We start from the raw sequence: 24,134 nt of genomic DNA on the forward strand, positions 1-24,134 counted from the left end.
TTCAAAATCATTTTGATATTTTGGATGCACAGCAAAAACAGCAGTAGTGAGAATGGCATTTTAAAACGATCATTTGAATGACTTTCGTGTGAAGAAACCTCATGGAAAAACTAGATATTTTTGAAGGATAATGCACTAATGCAATTATATACAATATATCATGTTGATTGCTAGGAGCATACCAAGAGACCTTTGGTACCACATATAAATATGCCCATTTCCCCCCAAAAGCTTTTTAATTAACTTACTGGACTTGGTTTCTTATCTATCACAATGCCTGCAAGCAGCTGAGACTGGGGTCCTGCTGTCTTCAAATCATATCGGTTCTGCTCCCGAATCTGTGGTTCAAGAAAACATTTTACTTTAAATTTCCCTTCTATTTTCTACTTACACATTCACTTTTAACATATTACAACTTGAAAGGACACTTGTTTCATATCAAATTCTCACATCCATTTTATATTTAATTATAAAATACCAAATACATGGTTTAAAACTAAGAAAGAGAAATAGTTCATTACAGCCATATAAATTAAACTAAACAAAACCCACAAGGAACAACTTGTGCCTTTTCATTCGTACATATAAACGAAGTAATCATAAATAAAGAAGGAAAACAATGTTAAACACTAAGTGAGAAGGAAAAGAAATGTCATCATTAAAACTACAATCTGACAAAACTAGAGAACTAAGCAAATGCAACAATGTAACAGACTGTGGGAATAATATAATCAGTGAAGGTAGAAACAGAGAAGGCACAATCAGACTACAGAAGGTTGAAATGCACACCTCAAAAGAATAGAGCATCAAGAGACTAACAAAGGTCAGTTGAATTAGAAAAAAGGATAGAAGGCAGTAATTATTTAGGCCAGCCAAATAATTATTAGGCAACCGAAAGTAGCTCATGGGTAACCTTGAGAAGCTCATCAAAATACAATGAAGAAGTGGTAATAAACAACTAGGATTTCCTTTACACATGCCAGCCACCCACAATCGATAATGGGAAGAACAAAGAAAGGATCACTCCTATAAGTTAAACACAAGAATTACGGGAACAGAAGACATAAAAGAGAGCTTAAGAGACTAACAACTTGTCAATGAAAAATTACTACACACAAAAGGAACAAAAAAAAACAAAAAAGAATAAAACAATACAAGCAAGAACACTGCCGAAAAAGCTCTCCTTAGAGAACCGCAAGAGCATTAAGATATATACACAAAACACAGAAAATTGTCCTCAGACCAACTTATGAGAATTCCCCCCAGAACATCTGTCAGTCGTGGAAAAGACGGAAATACAGTGGAAGCAGAATTGACATGCAGGCGCCTTAGCCAAACACAAGAAAGGCAATCATGAATCAGAAAAGTATCAAGAAATTAAAAGACATTTACAAAACTCTAAAATTGAAAAATGTTATAGAACTGCAAAACCAATGACATTTGCTGATGGACAGGGGAAAGTTCCATCTGAGCAGGATACGGTAAAGTTGAGTGCAACCCCCCAAAAAACCAAAAACAAAATCTTATAAAAATGCCAGATGACAAGCTAGCAAACGCTATTAACCAATCATCCAGAGCCTTCCTTACCAGAAGCAAGAGACTATCGAAAGTAAAACAAAGAAAACAACTTGAAGCGTTAGAGTAATACACGCGAAGAAGAGGAACAACCAACAGCCACACAGTAGAATGATTTACTGTCATAACCTAACACAAGACCTCTCTAAACGAATGAACTATCACATCAGTCAGACGTCAGTCAGACAGATCAAAGGCTAAGCGGCTAATTCAGGGTAGGCAAGTCTCACAAAAGCAAAAAAGATCCTCTTTAGAAGCCACCTTTACCAGTGAACAGCATATTCTATAAACAAACAAGTTGAAAGATCACCTAGTATACAGGGGCTAAAGCCAGCATCATAACCAACCATTATCCAAGCAGAACAAGCTCAACCGGCTATATTCAGAGCTAAAACCAGAAACACACCAGCTCCTTCAGAGCCCAAGGACAATACAGTTAGTGATACCAATATCAGTTATTTACAGCACTTCGATGTTGAGAAAAGTATAGACTGAAGAACAAAATAAAAAACTAATATTAAACGTTGGACCACCAAATATGCACCCTCTCCACAACTTTGTTCATCAAAATGAACCCTCCTGTAATTTCTCAGTTTAAAAAAATATCCCAACCTATTTGAACTCCTGGGAGGAGATCCCATGGAACAAAGATAATAGCCATATTAGAAAATGTGGAAGGCGCGGGGCTCTACCAACTTGTGAAAGACCCTTCAGATATGGCAAGTTGCACATTAGATGTATTTTTCACATCATTTTAAAGAAACTATTTTCACGGCACACATAAAATGTCACTTGTAACCACAGGTTTGAAGCTTCTTTAGGTTATGTTGCACATGCTGTACCATGTTGTGGGCACTTCATGTGTAGGACAAATTCCATTAATCCATATAAAAAATTATCACTATAATAAACAACGACAAGCATTTGCAATGCAATACGTCTCGTATTTACGCGAGTTAGAGCTATTGACATTGCAAAAGACAATGCCTTTATGTTTTCGTTTTTAAAACATAACTAAAAGGCATTGTCATTTACAATGCCAATAGCTTAAACTTGTGTAAATGCGAGACCTATTACATTGCAAATGTTTGTTGGTAAGAGCAGAGCTCTTCAAGTTTCCAGGGCCATGCATGAGCACCTCATGTGGTCCTGATAGGCTTGCATTCTGCAACTTTTATTTCTGTCCTTTCTACTATAAAATTAGAAAGTCTCACAATGCAAAGCAAAAACTTGTATTGAAAGAGCTTCTCGTACATGGTCCTGGGAAACGGGAGATCTTTGGCAAGAGCTGTGTCTTCGTTATTGGCTCTGGGATGAAATAAATGTGTAGAGACAAAGCATTAAAAACACGGGGCTTCCTGTGACCTGCTCCAAGTGTTGCTACATCCGGTCTCGGTCCTTTGTGTGCACATTCTTCTCTCTTAGCAGGAAAGCTGGCGTACTCTGTGCAAAAGGGCCCTGGACTTGTTTTGCTTTCCTCCTAATACTGGCTAAGTTGCTGACGGGGTGCCAGATGGGCTCACTGAGAGCATTGTTGTCGGAAACACGAAGTGTCCATAGGCACGCCGCCTCTACGGAGAACCTTTGTACCACAAGCGAAGCCCCCCCACCCGAAAGTGCACAGCTCTGTCATGGCACTTAGGTAACACGTACAACGCGGGAGAGGGCCGGAGCACTTGGAAACGGAAATAGGAGGAGCAACATAAAAATAGTAAAGGGATACGAGAGCAGTGAAAAACAGATTAGTATAATATAAAAGGGCTTGCAAGCGAGGGAACAACTATGCAAGAGCTCCCGTGCAGGCAGTAGATGTCCAACTAGCGGTCACACCGACACGCGCACATTAATGAGCGCGTGTCAGAGAAGCATCAAGATACGTCACGGGACAACTCATTTTTTTAAAAGCACAGAACAAACGATTAAATAAATGTGCCTCACACTGCCCTAATTTATTCCTGGCCGGAAGACCAAAAAAAAGTGTCTAACTAATTAAAAGAGCCAGTATAATGCGGCCAGTAAAAGATCCAGTCCGGATAGGCGGGGCCAAAATAGGACAGTGTGGTAACCAGGAGGGACTACAAAGCCTCCGGTACAATCATCACACTACGTTCAGAATAATGAATGACGCCAAATGACGCAATCCAATGAAAATTAGGGACGGAGCACAAACTCAACTTCTGAAACCGTATTGATTGCAAGAAGCCCTCGCAGTGCGAGCAGAGCTTGTGCGCTGCAATGCCAGGCGAGACTTCGAAAGGAAAAAGGAATACAAAAAGGTATACTGATCTGCAGAAAACCCACCCGGGAAAAATATATTGACCCTATATGTTAATGGAGATTGAGGAAAACTAGTTTTAAAAAAAACAACAAAAAAACAGTTGAAAATCTGGAAAAAAAGTTCCCTTTATGGAAAAAATAAACATGACATAGTTTTAGGAAAATAAAGTAAACTTTCACTTTTGAAGGATCTAACACACTTAACAGACTCAATTAAGTGAATAAATAGGAGTAATCCTTCATAAGAGCCTATGGTATCATGCACAACCACACGCACTAGACGACATGTTACAGAATTCATCAATATTTTCAAAACTATACACGTACTTCAAACAACAATAAATATTATTTCATAGGTGATGTGGAAGAATGGGTTGAAAGAGGAAGAACAGAGAGACTTTGAAAAAGGGCATGCAAAATCAGTTTCAGACAGTATAACACCAATTTAAGAAATAAAACTTTGGGTGGGGGGGGGGGGGGATTGGGGGGAGGGACAACAAAAAAAACAGTGCAACATTAGCGAAGCATGCTTTTCACAGACAAATCCTTATTAGGTGCTCCTCATCCCAATAATACTTGAGACAGTCAAATCACCAGAACTTGCCTTGTTTCGTTTCTCCAAAACATCAGTTGGGTTCGTATTTAGTGGCACAAATTGGTTTGGATCCTCAATTTTGATTGGTGTTCCACTGCAGGTTTTGGCGGAGTCCTCAGTTTTCATCCACTGACAAAAACATTTGAGATGTCAGCATGTTTCTTTAAACTGAAAGGCACACTTAATAAATGAACACATTACTTACCTTTTGTAATTCTCTTTCGAGTAGAGTCTATCTAGTCAACGATTCCTCACCTTTTAAATATTACCCAGCCGTAAGACTGGATCCAAAAACTTTTCAACTATACCTCTACCTGCTGGTAGGTGGTGCTGTGCGGCTCCACACCAACGTTGTTCTACTCTGGTAATGACATGTGGAGCCTGTATGATCACCATTCCTGCGCGCTGACAGTTGCTTTTGTGAGCGCCTTAGCCCCCAGGCGCAGAGCCCCAAAAGCAAATTGGTGTCACCAGTCTGCAGATTCCTAGACTTGGAATCATATTAATGGATAGAGTCAAACCACAAAATGAGGAGGATCTGTGAGGAATCTGCAGCTAGACAGAGCCCCTATCAGAAAGAGTGTTACCGAATGGAAGAAACGTTGTCTTTTAACAGAGACTTCTATCTGCAGATTCCTCACCTTTTGAATAGGAGGTGGGTCTGTGAATGGACTCAAACCAGAAAGTCCTGTAGAATTGAACTGGCAAAATCCACCTCTTGACTGACCGGACTGTCTAGACAATAGTGCTTTATGATCTTCGGAGGGTTGCCCACGTAGCTGCCATGCAAATGCCTAGGAAAGGGACTCCAAGTGCTAACACAGTGGTAGCAGCTTTGACCCTGGCTGAAGCAAGCAAGCAGTCCTGGAGGCTGCTCTTTAGCCAATGTGTAGCAGATGTTATTCCAGAGAACAATCCAGAGGGAGGACGGTTCGTTTCTGCACAGCCTTGCCTTTCTTCGTTTCAGAGAACTCCCACAAAGAGCTGATTGTCAACCCAGTGTTCTTTGGTACGATTTACATAGAAGCTTAGCGGTCTCTTGGGGTTCAAGTGATGTAGTCTCTCCTCCTTGGAAGCGTGAGGTGGAGCATGAAACGCCGACTGGGTATAGGTTTGACCAACAGAAGAGCATCACAACTTTTGGTAAAAAGGATGCTATCGTTCGCAGAACCATTTTGTCTTGAAAGAAGGTGGTGTAAGGCAGGTTAACAGAGCCTTAAGCTCACTCACTGCATGCAGCGACGTAATGGTGACGAGGAACACAGTCTTGAGGGTAAGGAGTAAAGGGTAGCTGGGAAGCAGCTCAAATAGGGTGCACATTAGAAACGGAAGTACTCAAGATCCCACTGTGGCATGACAGAGTGGGAGAATCCAAATGTAAACCTTTCAGAAAGCACATAACTAGAGACCTAAACAAAGACGGCTGCTCTCCTCTGGGTGCAACTGCCACTCGTGATCCACTTGGCACCGACTGCTGAGATCATCTGCCCTGACTTTCAAGGATTCATTTTCAGAGGCACAAGACCCCCGCAACAGGGTCCGTGACCCCACCCTGGTTTGTTACAGTGACACAATGCGATGGTGTTGTCTGAGCACCTGTACCAGCCTTCACTTGATAGACGAAAGGAAGGCTTTCAGCGCCAAGCAGATAGCCCTCAGCTCCTGAAGGTTGATAGAGCTGTGACTCCGCCGTCAACCAGGGGCCTCTGATCTCTACATCTCCAAAGTTGCCGCCCATACTCAGAAGTTATGCAGTGGTCACCACTGTCAGCTCTGGGTGAGGTGGAGAGGGGTCTGCCTCTGACCCCCAATAGCAGTCCAGTTACCACTGCAGTTCTTTTGCAGTCTCCTCTGAGATTTGGATGTGGTGGAGAGATTCCTTTGATGTTGAGCCCACTAAGACTTTAGGTCTCTCGTGGGCTCGACTAGAAGGATGCCATAAATACCAGCAGCTCCAGAGTCGCCCTCACTGAAATCCAGGACTGTGCCTGAAAGATAAGGCTCATTGCTAGAATATTCTGGACACTCTTTCCCTGGGAAAAATCACACCATGTCCAGAATGGCTACGATGAAGGGTAGCATCTGAGAAGGAGTCAGGAGTGGCTTAGGTATGCTGAGAGTGAACCCAAAAGATGACCGGAGTTTCTCTGTAGTCTGGAGGTGGCTGACGACTGCCTGCTTTCAACCGACAGCTGTAGCGGTATGGTTGGGAATGTCCCGGTCCCAACAGGTAGGTCCGGCGTCACCTCAGAGTCTGACAGTACATTGGGAACGTAGTCATTCGGCGTCAATGGATCTGTTACTGCATTTAAGTTCCCAGGACAGGCATGAACCATGGTGTCCGAAGACACACTAGAGGGAGTCAGAAAGGATCCGAAAAACCACGGCATGGCTGTGCTGAACTCTTCAATCTGTTGCAGTGTGGAGGACGGCCCCGGAAATTCGGATGTGCCAGAACCAGATACAGGATTGGCTTCGAAGTTGTGCAACTCTGGGAGTGAGATCAAAAGCCATGGTGCCACTCCGTGCCTGGTCAGGCAAATGCGAGTGGTAGGAGGGGGCCAAGTCCTGCTTCGATTTATTGCGTTTCTTTTTGGACTTACCGGATGATTTTAAACACGATGAAGACCGGCATCTGGAGCAGCTTCGGCGACACCTGAAGCGGGAACAGGACCGTACTTTGGACTGCAACTTAGAGCTTCTTATGCTTGGCGATGTAGACTTTAGCCTCACGATCCCGGATGACCTTTGGGTTCATCGACATGCAGTCACTGCAGGCCTTGGAGTCAGGACTTGACTCCAGACACCACAAGCACACCTGATGGGGGATCTGTCACAGACACGTGTTTTTACAAAAGTCCCTACAGGGCTTAAGAGCTGTAATTTTAGGTGGTGACATCCCTTGCATACTTTGGGGAAAATATGAACGCAGCTTTGAGACGAGAGAGCTCCTGATCAGTGTCTGGTGGTGTGGAAGAAAAGGAATGAACATGAGTGAGTGGCACCTACAGAGGCTGTGCAAGTGATTTCCAGATCAGAGTGACATTGGTGAAGTACCGCACGGCGCCACCTGCAAAAGCACAAACATACTGCTGAAAAGTTTGTGGATCCAGTTTGACGCCTGGGAATATACAAAGGGTGAGGAATCTGCAGCAAGAATTCTCTATCAAAATCATGCCCTCTTTTGAATAGTTTAATAAAGCGCTCTATAAAGAATGAGATAATAATAAGTCAGTTACAAATAAAAGTATATACTATATATAAGTACTTGTATAACCCTGGGCCTGGTGATGTGTGCATGACATCCTTCTTTCGACAGCTCACGACACTCGTGGAACGCCTGTACAATGTACTGCTGCTTCCAACTTAAGCTTCCAAGCTTTGAATTTGCCAGCAGCCTTGCTCCAGTCTGGCCAACATCAGAACACTGGAAGTGTTGACTGGTAAGTCCTCAGAATGGAGGAGTACAACCAGTTAATTTTAATCTCACAAACCAAGCATGAGGATCACAAATCGTTTAAGAACTTAATAAATAGGTTCCTCCAGTGGCTTTAAACAGTTTGAAGTAGGGTGGAGCGTCCTATGAACAACGGAATTTGAAGAATCCAGGCACAATCATTTTATAATAGGGAAAAGCTGAATCTGAGCGGTGTTTATGTCACCGCACCAGTATGTTGAAAGAAATACATGGAAATGCATGGGCTTTCAACTCCAGATGGATGACTAGCTTCAGAGAGCACCCATTTGCTTCATTCAGGGTAGATGTTTTTCTCTGTATGCCTATGTGCAATGTGGCTGGAATCCAGACTTGTATGTTTACACACATCTTGCAATCAGAGTTAGGAGGGATGACAAGTTAACAGCATTAAAAGCAATAAGGAGTATTGTTGGGTGGTCTTTAAATCTCACATCTGCCAATTACTCGGCCCTTTGTGCTTTTCCTTCCTGACATATGTGTCTATGGTTGTGTTTGCTAGTGGAAGACGTACCTGGCTAGACACACTGCTGCCAGTATGGTGAGTGGTGGTATGCTGAATGTCAGTTATTTGCCTACAGTTGTGCTCCGAAGGGGAGGTTGATCATAGAATCCTTTTGGCCAAACTCATGTTTTCGGGGTTATCTTTGAAGGATAATCACAGTGGGGATTAAGGCAACATCACCCTTCACCTAACCTGTGTAAGCTGCGTCAGTAATCAGCCGTAACTGTACTTTCTTTGGTGTTGGCGGTGTGTTTGTTAATGTAGGTGTGTTAGGTCTATAGGGGTGACTGCATTGATCTTAGTGTAAGTCGATTCTAATGTCAGGCTTGTGATCTTATCCTCAAGTAAGGGTTTTCATTTGGTGCCTAGGTTGGAGTAGATAAGTTTACTATAGTTGTGAGCAGCTCAGGCCTCCACTATCCTGGTACTCTACCTCACCCAGTGCCACCAGTGCCTTTGTCTCCCTATTCCTGTGTCTATTCTGTTTTACTTTAACACTTGGTGTAATCAACAGTTATTGCTGAATTAGACTTGACAATATCCAATTAACATTTATAGCATATTTGTACAAATCTTCACAATAATTAATTAAAACAGAAATATATTTGCATACTGTAATTTTAGTCCGCGGACTGGTCTCTCCATTAAAGGATTCCTCAGGCACGTTAACTTTCATGTAGGTATTAGGAGAGTTCAGCCACCGCGTCTTCTCCCGTTGCTGTTTTTGGGCCAGAAACTTAAGTGGCGAACGAGGCATACCATCGTCTTCAAAAGAAAAGGCAGTCACTGTGGCTGGAATCTCCACATCACTTTTATGACGGGGCTTCTCTTTGGTTAGCTGTTGTCTGTATGCATACCCAGTTCTATAGCCCTGTAAAGTGAAAATACAATTTATAATGCATTTCAAAATAACAGCAAAGAGCAACAAAGCCATTCTCTCGAATTCAAAGCAACCAGGAAAGAAAGGCTAGTCTTCTGCATTTAATCAACTGTTGCTCAATAGGCTCTAGATTCTAAACTCGAAAAATCCTTGTAGCAACACTGGAATATATAATCATTTGCTTAAACAAAAAAAGAACAGTACACGGCTTACAATGGCATAGCTGAGGAGCCGTCTACCTCTTGGGTGCAGTTCTATCCTCATTCTTTCCAGAAACAAGTTTCTTATCTGAAATACTTCTGCAGTTTGGCATATGTTTTACAACGTAATAATTTCCTGTGCACCATCCTGCCACCTAGTGTTTGCATTTTGAATGTAACATTTGTATCAACATAAAATAGGTCTCAATCCTGGGCAGGACTTTAATGAGAGTTTGTAACAACTAGATGCAAGCAGGATGCCCCACATTTACATTATTTTCAGTAAAAACTTTACACAGAATATTTAGAAAGGAACGTACTGTAACCTTTTCACTGCAGATGGGATTTGTGCACCACTGTCTCCCTGAGGCTTTTCTTCAAACGTTTGCTATTTGGGCATGTTATAATCTGGTCTTGTTGTGTACTTAGCTTACTTAAATGGTGAGACCTCCAGACCATTATCTGTTTGTATGCTGAAGACAACATTGAAATGCAGTGAATTTAACCCGACTGCTGAATGCTTGGTTGTTTTTCTTCAAACACTAGCAGTTAGCCACTGTTTCCAAATGACTGTCCAGAAGATAATCAATCCTACAAAAAATTACGTTTCAGTGTTCTCATAACCCTGACTTTTCTGTTGTGCCTCCCTAGTCACACAAGTATTATTTTCACAAGGGGTACAATGCTATTTTCTCTTTCTCATACACAAGCAGGGACCTAGCGTCACCTGCGCCCGACGAGATCTTTCCCCAAACATATTTCTTGGGACACCATGTAGGCAACAGCCGCCTTTATTTTTTAGGAAAACCCTGTGACCAAGGACTCCAGAGTTAGCTGGTGACCTTATTGCCCCTGACTGGCTGGCCAAGAAACCTTTGAAATGTGGGGTTTCAAGAAAGACACTCTATTAGGTGCAACCATCATTCTAGGAGTACCTAGGATGCACAGAGTTAGAAAACATAAGGTATTTCATTTTCCATTATGGTCACAGTGTGGTTCTCTGAAGCAACAGAAGGCTCTAAGCTCTGTGCAGCATCCCAAAGAATATTATTGTAAGGGGATGGTCGGAGAGAGGTAGAAATTATTGATTCTCAACAGGTGAAGACCAGACCACCACTATGTGATTCAATGCATGTCCAATATCCCAGTACTCCCGACATGCCCTTCTTTAGGATTCTTCAGTGTAGGAATAGTACACATGTAGAACTAAGATTACTCTCACAAATCCTAAATGTATTTCCTTGGATTAGTAGAAAGGAAAATAAAGATGCATAAGGGTAGCTCCACAGGGAAAAACGATTGTTTCTCAAACAACCTAGTGAATATAATAGTGAGAAAAATGGCTTTCAATCACAATTGCAAGCAGTGGGAGGACACAGGTAAAGCATCCATGCCCAGGGGCAGAGACACAAGTAAAACATGCATTGGCGGCCGGCTGCGCGCGTGCACGCTCGCGTGAACGCAAGCGCTAGGCCAGCCAGCAGCACTTTGAAAACTCATCTACTAAATGTCTCTCCGAGCAGCGCATACGCGCTGACTCAGCAAGACCTAAAAAGGAAGGAAACCCCACGGAAGTAAAGGAATAAACAAATATGCAAATGAGTGACAGTAAAGTCATCAATGGGGAGCAATGGGCAGGCTCGAAGGCCACTGTAAGCTGACAATAGGTCTTGTTGCCAACAGACCGGTGACACCGTCTGGTAGGCTAGACCTAAAATGGAAGGGAAACGTAGATTCCTGGTCAGAGAAAGTCTGATGAGAGAATAGCCTGGGTCTGTGATCATTACGAAATGTTTTTGAACAAATACTTCTGGAGAACTCCGGATCCACTAACTAGAATTATATATATATATAGTAGTGACAAATAACAAAATGTGGCAAATAAGACAGTTATAGAGTGCCCTTGCTCCTTAAAATATATAGGAAGCACAATATGCGAACTAAAAAAAAGAGGATACTCGAGCATGTACGTGCAACGGTCAACAAAGATCGAAGCAATGCAATAGCAAAACATATGGAGACAGACCACGAGGGAGATAGAAAGTCTGACTTTTTATGCACTTGAAACAATACCTTGTAATGAAAGAGGGGAAATTGTGAAAAGAAATTAAGGCAGCGAGAGTCCAGGCAAATTTTGAATTTCAGAACATTTACTCCGTTTGGCCTCAACCAGAATGAGGAGTTGTATGTCCATTTATAAACTGTATTGTATGTAACCTTCACCTATTAATTGTTTTTAGAATCACTTTGTAAGCATAAAAATCACTTTAAACACACAATCACATTTATTGTTAACCAAGACCCCTCCTCCTTTTTTTTTTAAATCACTGTGCAACTCAGGTACGTAAATATCAGTAAAACAAATATGTAAATAGGGAAGTAAGAGCGTAATATAAATAAAGCAGGCGGGGGGTCGGTACAAACCGGTTTTGAGTAAGCCCACTAGAGGGCGCTACCCTTTCAATCAGGTGGGTAAAATGCCCTAACGAGAGCGGAGAGATCGTGAATCACTTGCAAAAGTAAAGGAACAACACAATAGACTCAATAAGATTTCAGTGAAATAAGGGTTGATAGGATCCGGTTTCACTTAGTTAAATAATTCTTTCCCCCCGCTTTGAATGCCTCTAAGACAGAAAGTAAACGTGATCATTCTGAAACATAACTGAGAAAACGCTAAAATGTGTAAGCAATAAAAATCGACCCGAGTTGCCTGTTCGAGTCTATAATCTAACATGAGTATTACTCTTGGGGTTAAATTAAGGAAATAAAAACAAGTAATTGAAACACAGAGATACATACATATAAATAAAACATTTATATAAAAAAGCACTAATAAAAAGCACATAATTAGGAATAAACTACATTTCCCAGAACACACCATATGAGTCCTGATCTACATCACGAGTCACATGCAATGTTGAAACTGTTTTAATTGGCTGAATTGAATGCGGTCATTCTAACCGTGATCAATATTTTATATATATATTTATATATTTCTGCTCCTTCTTTTGATCAGTAGTGACAATGGGCATAATGGAGAAAAACATAATATGGCAATTCAACGTGCACCACAGAGCTGTTTTTTCTATCCACCATTGGCTAATACCATTTCCCAGTCCTTACATGATACTTCATTCCTCTCCACTCGTCCAAGACCGTCTCTTCATCACAACAGTGGCCATGGACAAAGGTGCAGCAGTACTGGCTTGCTTTACTCTTGTGGTATTCCACAAGAATGCTGAGGGCAGGTAATGGGTAAAGAATAGCTATGGGGTGTGGCGACTTGGAGGGTGGGGATGGTGGAGGGGTCATGCGCAGAGCAGTCGCAAAAGTTATAAAAATATAAAGGTGTTCAGCAGCTTTCGTTCTTCACCCGGCATCTAAAAGCATAAGACACCTGCTGGTCTGCCTACTTTCAAGCAAAATCAACAGCTAATACTAACAAAATACCAGCAATTACTGATTTTACCTTTGTACACTTACAAGGTTATCCAGCATACGCATGAGTGCCTCAAACTCCAGCTCACCCACTTTCCATTTCTGCTGAGACGCCATATTAACGCCTCCTCCTCCAGTCGCTGCTAGATTGTGTGTGAGTGACTTGTACTTCTCAAAGTCAAGCATGAGAAGATTGTCAATGCCACCAGCACCGGACAAGGCATGAACCTGAAATATACAAAAACAACCAAAGTGTTAACATTTCTATGGAAAACTAGAATAATAAAATAAGGATTAAAAATGGTCTAACCTCATATCCCTCTAGACTACGAGGTGCAAAGCGCATCGCGGTGTGTAGAAAATGAGAGCAATATACATGTTCAAGAAACTGACCGTCACAAACCCTAACCAATGAAATGTACAATCAAAATATAATGTGATCTTTCCAAATATGTTAAATCAGCAAACATTTTGCCAAAGTAATATTACTTTATGGTGAAGTATAATAAAATAAACTGGTATTCTACACGAGCCAACTTATTCCAAAACAACATTTAATTAATCAGGGTGTGATTTCTTTATATCGTTGAGATTGTATTTCATGGTTTTTATTCTATGCTAAACGCTCACAATTTCCGGATAAACCTAGGACTAACACTGTGTGAAATGCTACGGCGCACTGAAGAAAACTTCAGTCTTGTATTCAACAGCACAGGCATTTTACATAGTCTGGTATCAGGGTGCTCACAATAGCACTAACCACTCACGAACACACAAAACATCAAAAACACATAAGACAGAACATTGTAAATACATCAAACACAGCAGAAGACCGGTCATGATTGAATATATTTTCACCACACTATCCAAGAATCTACAAAGGAACCCATTAAACACAGTCCGGGCAGGTCAGAAGATGACAATCCTGGCTGCCCATTCACAGGCTGCCCACTCATTGTGACACGGTGGGCAAAGGCAAGCCAAAAGCCCAGATGCCACTCAAACAACTTTGTAAAACCGCCTGCCACACTCATTAAACACTACTACAACCTTCATACACCATTAATGCTGAAAGGGAAAGGCTGAACTACTTCAAAGAAACATTTGGAGAAAAGGTAAAAAATGTAGGCATTTGGCGTTTTCCTGGTTTTGTTTTTCCAATGGATTGTCGCAACTGCAAAGGCCTTCAAACACAGCGAAGTAAGAAGACCAAACCGGCAGGGAGGGGGTTCGTTCGGGCACAGAGCAAACCATGTCAGTACCTTGTAGCCGGCATCCACCCCCATTTGCACCCTCTACTTTAAACAATCAGTCACAAGGACAACATTAGCAATTTGAAAATAGCAAAGCATACTGAACTACTGATGGCAACTACGCCTAAGAGTTTGAGTGAAGTGCATAAAATAAACAGTCAATATAGGTGGATATTTACGAAATCAGTCCGATTAAAGACTGGAGTATCATGCAAAAGGAGTTATTGTGACAGCAACTAAAGAGTGGCCTGGGTTCCATTATAGGGAAAAACGGAAGCCCTGGCCTGTAGGCACCTGAGCATCACTTCGGAGATGGCGATCTTGTAACTGAATGGATTTCCTTCCCACATCACAGAGCATCAGGGGATTGTTGGGGTACAGGGTTTACTTAGTATCGTTATCACCACACCCACCCTGAGCAGTATTCTCAGGCATGTTATGACCTGGACATACTCAAGTATCTAAATTCTTATCTGCAATTCACCTCTGCCCTTGATCTTGCATCCAGAGTCAATTTTGGCTATTATGTCCTTTACAAACCTTAAACATGTAGAGACCTTGCACACAAACAAACGTGCATTTCAAAACCCCGGAACTACGTTGCAAAGAGGGCAAAACTACAACCAAAGCGTGTGGTGTACATCAAGTTGGCCACCTTGTCTGCATGTGTCAGGATCAATTCTGAAACAGGAGAACTTGGAGCACCAAAGGAAAATGCTACTTACCCAGTATGCATCTGTTCTTGGCATATAGAGCTGTAGAGTCATATGCTTTAGCATAGATCGCCATCTGGTGTTGGGTCCGGATGTTTGCACTTTGTTTTTGTTCGAAGAAGTCTTTGCAGTCACGAGGTAGGTGACTCCTCCTTTTGGTGATAGTGCGAGTGGGCATCGACTCCATCCCCAGATTGTTTTGCCGTACGGTTGATGATGGAGTTAGTAGAAAAGATGTCCGTGTATAATGTATCCAAGTAAGATAATACTGCAACAGAGTAAAGTACCCAGGGAGGTGGGTGTGCGCATATGGCTCTACAGCTCTATATGCCAAGAACAGATGCATACTGGATAAGTAGCATTTTCTGTTCAAGGCATATGAGCTGTAGATCATATATTTTAAAATTGACTATACAGCAGTTATCTCCCAAGCGGTGGCTAACCTGTATCTGTTGCAGTGGTTTGAAATAGTGTTCTTAAAACAGCCTGGCCCACACTAGCTTATTGTCTTGCTAACACATCTACACAATAGTGCTTTGTGAATGTGTGTGGTGTAGGCCATTTTGCTGCTTTGCAGATGTCATCTAAGGGTATGTTCCCTAAGAATGCCATGGAAGCCCCTTGTTTCGGTGTAGAATGCGCTCTAGGGGGAATTGTTAATGTGCGTTTAGCTTTAATGTAGCAATTTTGTATGCACTTAACTATCCACCGTGCAATACCTGCTTTTGACATGGGATTGCCTTTATGCGGTGGTGAAAAAGCAACAAGAGGTTTAGTTTTCCTAAAAGATTTAGTTCTTTCAATGTAATATAGTATTGCTCTTTTTACATATAATGTGTGAAGAGCACGTTCTGCAACGGAGTCTGGTTGAGGGGAAAAAAACTGGTAACAACAGACTGAGGTGAATGGCAGAAACGACTTTGGGCAAAAATTTGGGATTTGTCCTAAGAACCACTTTGTTTTGATGAATTTGTAAAAATGGTTCTTGTATGGTTAGTGCCTGGAGCTCACCAACTCTTCTAAGAGATGTGATGTAGGCCTGGGCGGTAAATTCCGTTCGGCTCACGGAATTTGAATAATTTGGGTAATTTCGCGTTCCGCAGAGAACGCAGAATTGCCAAAAACTCCACGATCCGCGGCTTCGCAGAATTTTTTGCTTGTTCGCGTTCCCAAAATGCCTGTTCGCAAGATATTAACCCCCCCCCCCCCCCCCCCCCGAGCACGCAAACAGCGTTCGCAAACAGGAAACAAAATCGTGAACGGGCGGAACAAGCAATTTCGCGTGTTTCTCGAAATTTCTGGGGGCTCACGGAGATTTTTTGCCGTTTCGCGGGACTTTGCATAGTGCGACTACGTAAATTCCGCCCACACCTAATGTGATGGCTATAAGGAAGGCTATCTTCCACGTGAGAAACTAATTCACATTTGTGCAGGGGTTCAAATGGTGGGCCCATGGGGGAGGAGCCTAGCGCTTGACCAAGATGGCCGCGTGAGCTTAGAGCTCCCGAGACCCTCGCGCCCTCCGTCGACTATCCTGTCTCTAATCCTGATGGTATGCATGGCACCGTGTTGCTGAGTTGTCAGGGAGGCGATTGATGCTACCCGCGGTCGGATCGCCCATTGGGAACCGGACTTACGACTGGCGGAAGATTGCGGCCTAACTCCCGGGGATGCCAGGGGCTAGAGTTGGCAGGATGCCCGACTCCTAGTTGATCAACAACGGCCTGGCGAGGTGTGAACTGTCGGACGGAGGTCCTCGCTCTTTCACTTTCGGTTTCGTTCCCTTTGTCTGCCCGGACACTGTAGAGCTCTGGGTGGCTTTATTACCCCAAGGACGCTCGGCGGGCTACTCTGGCAGCACAAGGCAGACCTGCTCACTCCTTATTCCTCTCTCTGAGAGGGAACAGTCTTAACTGCATTGGACTGCCTGGAGTCCATTATGTCGGGCAAAGCAGAAGGGGATCGGCTGAAGACTAAGTCCACCAGGCGGGGAACGTATTCCCAAGTCAACAGTATGGACCGCTACGCCCTCCTGAAAGCATCGCCGAGTGGATCGAGCCAGGCGCCGGATGCCCAGAAGGAGGACTCGCCTGGGACACCGGAGCTCTCCCTACAGGATGTCATGGGCGCGCTCGACGGGATGCAGACCTCGATGGGGAGACAGTTCGAGGCCCTGGCGCATAAGGTGGATGCCATCCTGGTAGATGTCAATCTGATCCGCTCGGACCTGGGCAAGACGAACGAACGCGTTAAGAACCTGGACCACAAGACCACGGGCCTCACTGATGATGTTGCGGATCTGCAGACCGAGGTTCGGAAGTTGAGGGCCGAGAGTGACCTCGCCGCCCGCCGGCTGGAGGACTTCGAGAGCCGGGCCAGGCGCAACAACGTGCGCGTCATCGGGGTCCCGGAGTCCTCGGATGAGGCTTCGGCGGACCTGCTGGTGGAGGATTTGGTCCTCAATCATCTGAAGCCCGAGGGCCTTGGAAAGTTTTTTGCGGTGGAAAGGGCCCATAGGGTGCCAGGCGGGCGGCCCAAGGCGGGTGCCCCGCCGCGGCCGATTGTCGCCCGGCTCTTTCATTTTCGAGATCGGGACGCTATCCTGCAAGCCTCGAGGGTGACGGGCCCAGTCCCCTTCCAGAATGCGTCGGTGAATTTTTATCCGGATTTCACCCAGCAGGTGCAGAGACAGAGACAGAGCTTCCTGGGGGTGAAGTGGAGACTTCGGGAACTGGATCTGAAGTATGCCATGCTTTTCCCTGCCAGACTACGGGTGGTGCATGAAGATCGGACATTCTTTTTTGACTCTCCTGTTATGGCCGACGAATGGCTGGACGCTTTGACCCGGCGACGGACGGGGGACGACACAGCCGAGCATGGAGACAGTGGCCGGGATGGACAGGGCTGATATCCCAGAGCCGGCCTGACTTGATTTGACCATCCTTGAAGATTTGAACAGAGTGCAGTAACTGTGGAGGGTTGCGGGAGGGCGAGGGGTGCTCTTTTCCTCCCTTAGGGTACTTTTTGTAGATTTTTTGTTTTTGTAGGGCGACAGGCACACTGCAAGTTGGGGGGGCTTTGTAAGCTGCAGCAGGGGTGCAGGGTGGGGGGAGTTTTGGGGATTTTGAGTTTGTTGTTGGGGGGTTTATTTCTGCAAGGCATGATGATTATCCTCAGGGCTGTTCCATGGTGGCTCCTCGGGTGTGGGGTGGGCCTCTTTCCGTTTGAGGATGGGGGGTAGAGGCTTAAGTGTTATAAGCTGGAATGTTAATGGTTTGGGGGATCGCATCAAGAGGGGGATTGTTTTGGAATTTTTGAAACGCTCAATGCCAGATGTTGTCCTGCTGCAGGAAACGCATCTCATAGGTAATACGTGCTATGCCCTGAATAGGAAGGGGTATAAATTCATAGCACACTCGGGATTCTCTTCTGGGTCCAGGGGTGTGGGCATCCTCGTTAGAGCATCGTTGCCTTTTGAGGTGGACTCCACCATTGTTGACGATAGGGGGAGGTTTGTGGCGGTGGCGGGGCGGTGGGAAGGAAGGACTTTGGTTTTGGTTTCGGTTTATGTCCCGCCGGCCCTGCAGGCCTCCACATTTGCTGAACTGGGCAGGGCTTTGCTGACTCTCCCGGGGGGGAATGCTGGTAGTGGGAGGGGATTTCAACGCTGTGGGCTCCGGACTGTTGGATAGATACCCGCCCAGGGACACAGGGGGGGCTCAGAAATGGCTTCCAGACTTCCTGGATACGTTTGGTCTGATAGACTGCTGGAGGCTCCGGCACCCCACACAGAGTCAATACACGTTTCACTCCGGGGCGCATGGTAGCCTCTCCAGGATTGATTACCTGCTCACTCTGGCCGCACATGCCTCGTTGATATCCGAGGCGAGGCACATGGCACGCGGTATCTCTGACCATTCGCCAGTGTGGATCCGGCTGGATCTAGGTCGGGAGGGTGGCCCCCATCAACCCATGGTATTTCCGAGACCCCAAGATGCGCAGCGCCCTGGTAAAGAAGGTAGATAATTACTTTAAGGACAATCTGGGAACCGTGGACTCGGCGGTGTCGCTGTGGGAAGCTTTTAAGACCGTCCTTCGGGGGGAAGCCCTCTCCCTGGTGGTGGCTGCCAAGAATCGGAGGGATGGCGAGGTGCGGCAAGTGGAGGAGGAGATCGCGGCCCTTGAGGGGGCTATGGAGGAGGAGGTTACAGAGTCCTCACTGCATGAGCTTTGCTTGAAGCAGGCGGAGTATAGGGACCTGGTGACGAACGCCGCTAAGACCCTCAGTAGGGAACAACAGGGCCGCCTGTATGACGTTGGTGATAAGGCAGGGAAACTCCTGGCGTGGTTGGACAGGAAAGAACGGGTCAATAGAGTGGTGCCAGAGTTGACGGGAGAGTGGGGAGAGGCGATTGTGGAACCTGAGGGGATTGTGAAGTGTTTCGCGGAGTATTTTCGTAGGGTTTATTCCTCGGTGTCGGACAGGCCGCCCGAGGACTCGTCTGATCTCCTCCGTGATATCGAGTTGGCCTGCCTCTCTGACATAGATAGGGACGATTTGGATGGTGACATAACGGTTGACGAGGTGGCGGGGGCGATTCGCGCTCTAAACTCGGGTAAGGCCTCTGGACCGAATGGACTGCCGATCGGACCTGTACAAACTGTTCCCGGATAGGGTCGCCCCTCACCTGCGCGCCATGTTTTTGGAGGCGCGGGGGGATGGGATCCTTCCGTTGGATCAGCGGCTGGCGTCGATCGTGGTCATACATAAAGAGGGTAAACCCCGAGATAGGTGCGCCTCCTATCGGCCCATTTCACTCCTCAACGCTGAGCCGAAAATTCTGGCCAAACTCTTGGCTACCCGTTTGATTAGGGTACTTGGCGATTTGGTCCACCCGGATCAATCTGGCTTCATCCCGCACCGAAACACAGCATTAAACCTTAGGCGTCTTCATGGCGTCATCGCTAGGGCGGGCACGCTGCGTGAACCGGCTATTGTGGCATCTCTTGATGCCACGATGGCCTTTGACACGGTGGAGTGGGCATACTTATGGGCCGTGCTGGCCAAGTTTGGTTTCGGTCGCGGTTTTGTGAGTTGGGTTCGGTTGCTGTACGAGGGGCCACTAGCGAATGTTGTGGTGAATGGTCGGGCATCTACTCCGTTTCAGCTTGGTAGGGGTACTCGGCAGGGTTGCCCCCTGTCGCCTCTGTTGTTCGCCCTCGCCCTTGAACCGTTGGCTGCGTGGATACGTTGGCACCCGGATATACGGGGCCTTCGGTGGTCGCCTGATCACGAGGACCGTATTTCGCTTTATGCCGATGATATCCTGCTGTATTTTGCCTCACCTAAGAAGTCACTTATAGTGGTCTGTGACGTACTCGCATCGTTCGGTAGGAACTCGGGGCTTGTGATTAATTGGGGCAAATCGTACTTGTACGTTCTTAGTGGCGAGGTCCCACCGATCCCTAGAACATGTTCGATACAGGTTGCCCAGCAGGGCTTCGTGTATTTGGGGATTTTTATATCCATGGATCCTGCTGTGCGCTATGAGAGGAATCTGCTCCCCCCCTTGGCACGCTTGAGGCGAGATGTTGAAGGTTGGCGGAGGCTGCCGCTCTCCCTTGTTGGGCGTGCGGCCCTGTTCAAAATGATGTCTCTTCCCCGCTTCCTCTATGCCCTCCAGAACACCTTGGACTGGGTACCGGCCAAATACTTTCGGGAGGTCGAAGGCCTCCAACGGACGTTGCTGTGGGATGGGCGGCCGCGAATAGCTATTTCAAAGTTGACGCTCCCATGGTACGATGGGGGCATTGCGCTCCCAGACATCCGACGGTACTATTGGGCCACGCAGCTGAGCGCGATCAACCATGGGTTTTATGGCCCTGCCCTCAGCCCTGGGTATGCCATGGATAGGTGGCTGCTGCGTGGCGGCAACTACTACAGGGCGTTGTATTCGCGGTCCTTAGACTCGTCCCTCACGGGGCCCACAGGTGTGGCGGTGCGTGTATGGAAGATGGCGACTGACTCGTTGGGCTGGAAGGATAGGCTCACCCTCGCTACCCCATTGTTTGAATCGGAAAGATTGGGAAGACTCTGGCATACGAAGGGCTTTGATAAGTGGGACCTGATAGGTATATCCAAGGTGGGAGATGTGCTGCATAAGGGGAGGGTGAAGTCCTTCGAGGAGTTGCAGACTGAGTATGAGCTAGGGCCCTCAGAGTACTTCAGGTATATCCAGCTGCGTCACGCCCTCCGATCAGTCCTCGTGGAGGATGAGAAGGTGCCGGAGTCCTCTCCCCTTGAGGACCGAGTCCTTGATGGTCATATGCCCGAGAGCACGATCTCGCTCATATATAAGAAGTTGATTAACGTCCGGGCAGACATGCTTTTGGGGCTGAGAGAACAGTGGACTAGGGATGGCCTTGAGTTGGATAATGAGGACTGGCAGTCAGCGGTTTCTTCTCCTAAGGAGGTTGCGATCCCGTCGCGTCTGAGGCTGGTGCAGCTTAAAATACTGCACCGGGTGTATGTGACGGGGCCACGGCTGGTCCACATGGGATTCTCGGAGGACGGCCTGTGCAGAAGGGGATGTGGTATGGTGGGTACTTTCCTGCACATCATTTGGGAATGTTGTGTCATTGTGGAGTTCTGGAGGAGAGTCCATGCAGTTATGGGGGAGGTGACGGGCACTGCGGTACAGCCGGAGGCGCGGTGTTGCCTCCTGAACGTCTGGGGGCCCACTGACCTCGATGAGGCGCAGACCCAATGGGTGACTCTGGGTAACATGGTTGCTAAAAGGGACATCGCGCGATTGTGGGGCTCCTCGGGACCCCCTACCCTGACCGCGTGGAAGGAGAACATGGACTGGAGCATGTTTAGGGAGAAGACGGTCTACTGCTCTAGAGGTCGCCCCCGGAAGTGGCATGCCATCTGGGGGCGGTGGAACCAATACAGGGGGGGAATATGTCTTGCCCCGGATCTGGAACCTCCCGAGGAACAGCTTTCCCCCTGACCTACTTTCCAGCACAGTTGGGTTCTAGGAACCGTTTTGGGCCTCTGCTGTCCCCCTTCTTCCTCCGTACACAGTCTTGTAACTAGTAGATGAGTGGGGTCCAGCCTCCCCTGGGGGCTTTCGCCATGGGCTTTCAATGTCCTTGCCTTGCTGGGGTTTGTTGTGAGTTTTTTCTGTATTTACTTAAAATTGGACCTTTGCATTACTCTTTGAACTGTATTGGGGACACATCACTGTATCCAACTCTCAATGCTGCCGAACCTCCGGGCTGTCGGCTGAATAGCTGTGTCCTGAATTTTGAAATAAAGGTTTTCAAAAAAAAAAAAAAAAAAAAAAAAATGGTGGGCCATGAGTCTTGTAAGGACTATGTTAAGATTCCACATTGGAGAAGGTGGAAGTCTAGTAGGAATGATTCTTTTGAGCCCTTCTATGAAGGATTTGATAGCGGGCACTCGAAACAAAGACAAGTGTTGTCTGTTTTGTAGGTAAGCCGCGATTGCAGCAAGATGTAGTCGTATAGATGTATATGCTAGGTTACCGCTGTAGGTGTAACAGATAGCGAATGATGTTTTGGATTGAAACATCTAGTGGATTGATTTGATTGTTTCTACAGTAAATTACAAATAGTTTCCACTTTGCTGCATAGCATGCTATTGTGGTAGGACGTCTAGCCTCTTTAATGATGTTCATGCGGTCTGGTGGGAAATTAAGATATACAAACTCTAAGATTTTAAGGTGTCAGATCGCAAGGTTGAGATCTGGATGTCTTAGCTAGCCATGGTTCTGAGTGAGAAACTTGGGGGAGAGGTGTAGTTTTTGATGAGGAACTACTGATAGTTCCAACAGGGTTGTCGAGCCCATGTGGGAGCAACTAGGATCATTATGAGGGAGTGTTGCTTGAGCTTCCGAACCAGTAATGGAATTAGTGGGAGAGGTGGAAAAGCATAAGAAAATTTCCCAGACCAATCCATCCATAGCGCATTGCCTTTGCACATAGGGTGTGAATACCTGGACGCAAAGTTTGGACATTTTGCGTTGAGGTGTGTGGCGAACAGATCCATCTCTGGATAGCCCCACATCTGGAAGAATGGGAGGAGAACTTGAGGATGTAGTTCCCATTTGTGAATGTGTTGTCTTTGACGAATGAGCAGATCTGCGATCTGATTGTTTACTTCTGGGAGGTGTTCCGCATGGAGATATATCATTTGAGGTATGGCCCATCTCCATATGCTTTGCGCTAGGTGTGAAAGCTGTAGAAAGTGGGTACCTCCCTGTTTTTGTATGTAGAACATTGCTGTCATGTTGTCTGTACCAACTAGGACAGCTTTGCCTACTAGATGCAGTTGAAAAGCTTTTAATGCTAGAAAAATTGCTAGTAGCTCCAGATGGTGTATGTGGAGTAGTTTTTGTTGTAGGGTCCACATGCACTGAATGGTATGTTTTTGGAGATGAGCTCCCCAACCAGTGAGGGATGCGTCTGCTGTTAGCCCTACCTGTGGAACTGGGTCGACGAATGGCCACCCCTTGAAAAGGTTTTGGGTATTCCGCCACTGCAGAGAGCGATGGGTGCGGCCGTCCACCAACACCAGATCTGTTAACTGACCTTGAGCCTGGTTCCACTGACGTGCTGAGCATTCCTGCAGGGGAGGCATTCGGAGTCTTGCATCAGGGACGATTAGAATGCAAGAAGCCATCATTCCTATCAACTGCATGTACACTCTTGCTGGTAGTGAGTGTTGAGGCAGTAACTGTGATATTAGATTTTGCACGTTGCGTATCCTGACTGGGCTGGGATATGCTAGAGCTTTGCAAATATCTATTGTAGCTCCTAGATACGCTTGCGTGTTGGATGGCTGAAGGTGAGACTGAGATTTACAGTGAATCCCAAGTTGTGAAGCAGTTGAACTGTCTTGTAAGTGCGGTGTACGCAGCTGGGGTGTGATTAGACTTTTAGTAGCCAATTGTCCAGGTAAGGAAAGACGTGAATGTGCGGTCTTCTTAGATGAGCTGCGACTACTGCGAGGCATTTGGTGAAGACTCTGGGTGCTGTAGTTAACCCGAAGGGGAGAACTTTGAATTGATAATTGTGTCCGTCCACCACGAACCGGAGATATTTTCAGTGAGCTGGGTGAATGGGAATATGGAAGTAAGCGTCCTTTAAATCCAGAGTGGATAGAAAGTCGCCTTGCTAAAGCAATGGGAGCACCTGT

General features: G+C 45.9%; 1 protein-coding gene across 7 annotated transcripts in view; it reads right to left on the bottom strand.

Annotated features, from left to right (window-relative positions):
* Positions 1–24,134, bottom strand: part of ADD3 (adducin 3) — a 326,180-nt gene that overhangs the window by 34,106 nt on the left and 267,940 nt on the right. For all 7 annotated transcript variants that reach the window (XM_085603444.1, XM_085603437.1, XM_085603440.1 and 4 more), the window contains 4 exons: positions 12,991–13,173; positions 9,041–9,298; positions 4,457–4,576; positions 249–338 (listed from right to left, as the gene is read on the bottom strand). In XM_085603444.1, coding sequence (XP_085459570.1) covers positions 249–338; positions 4,457–4,576; positions 9,041–9,298; positions 12,991–13,173 — 651 coding nt within the window. The remainder of the gene's footprint in view (positions 1–248; positions 339–4,456; positions 4,577–9,040; positions 9,299–12,990; positions 13,174–24,134) is intronic.

Source organism: Triturus cristatus, chromosome 1_2 (assembly GCF_964204655.1).
Source record: "Triturus cristatus chromosome 1_2, aTriCri1.1, whole genome shotgun sequence".
Classification (NCBI taxonomy): Eukaryota; Metazoa; Chordata; class Amphibia; order Caudata; family Salamandridae; genus Triturus; species Triturus cristatus.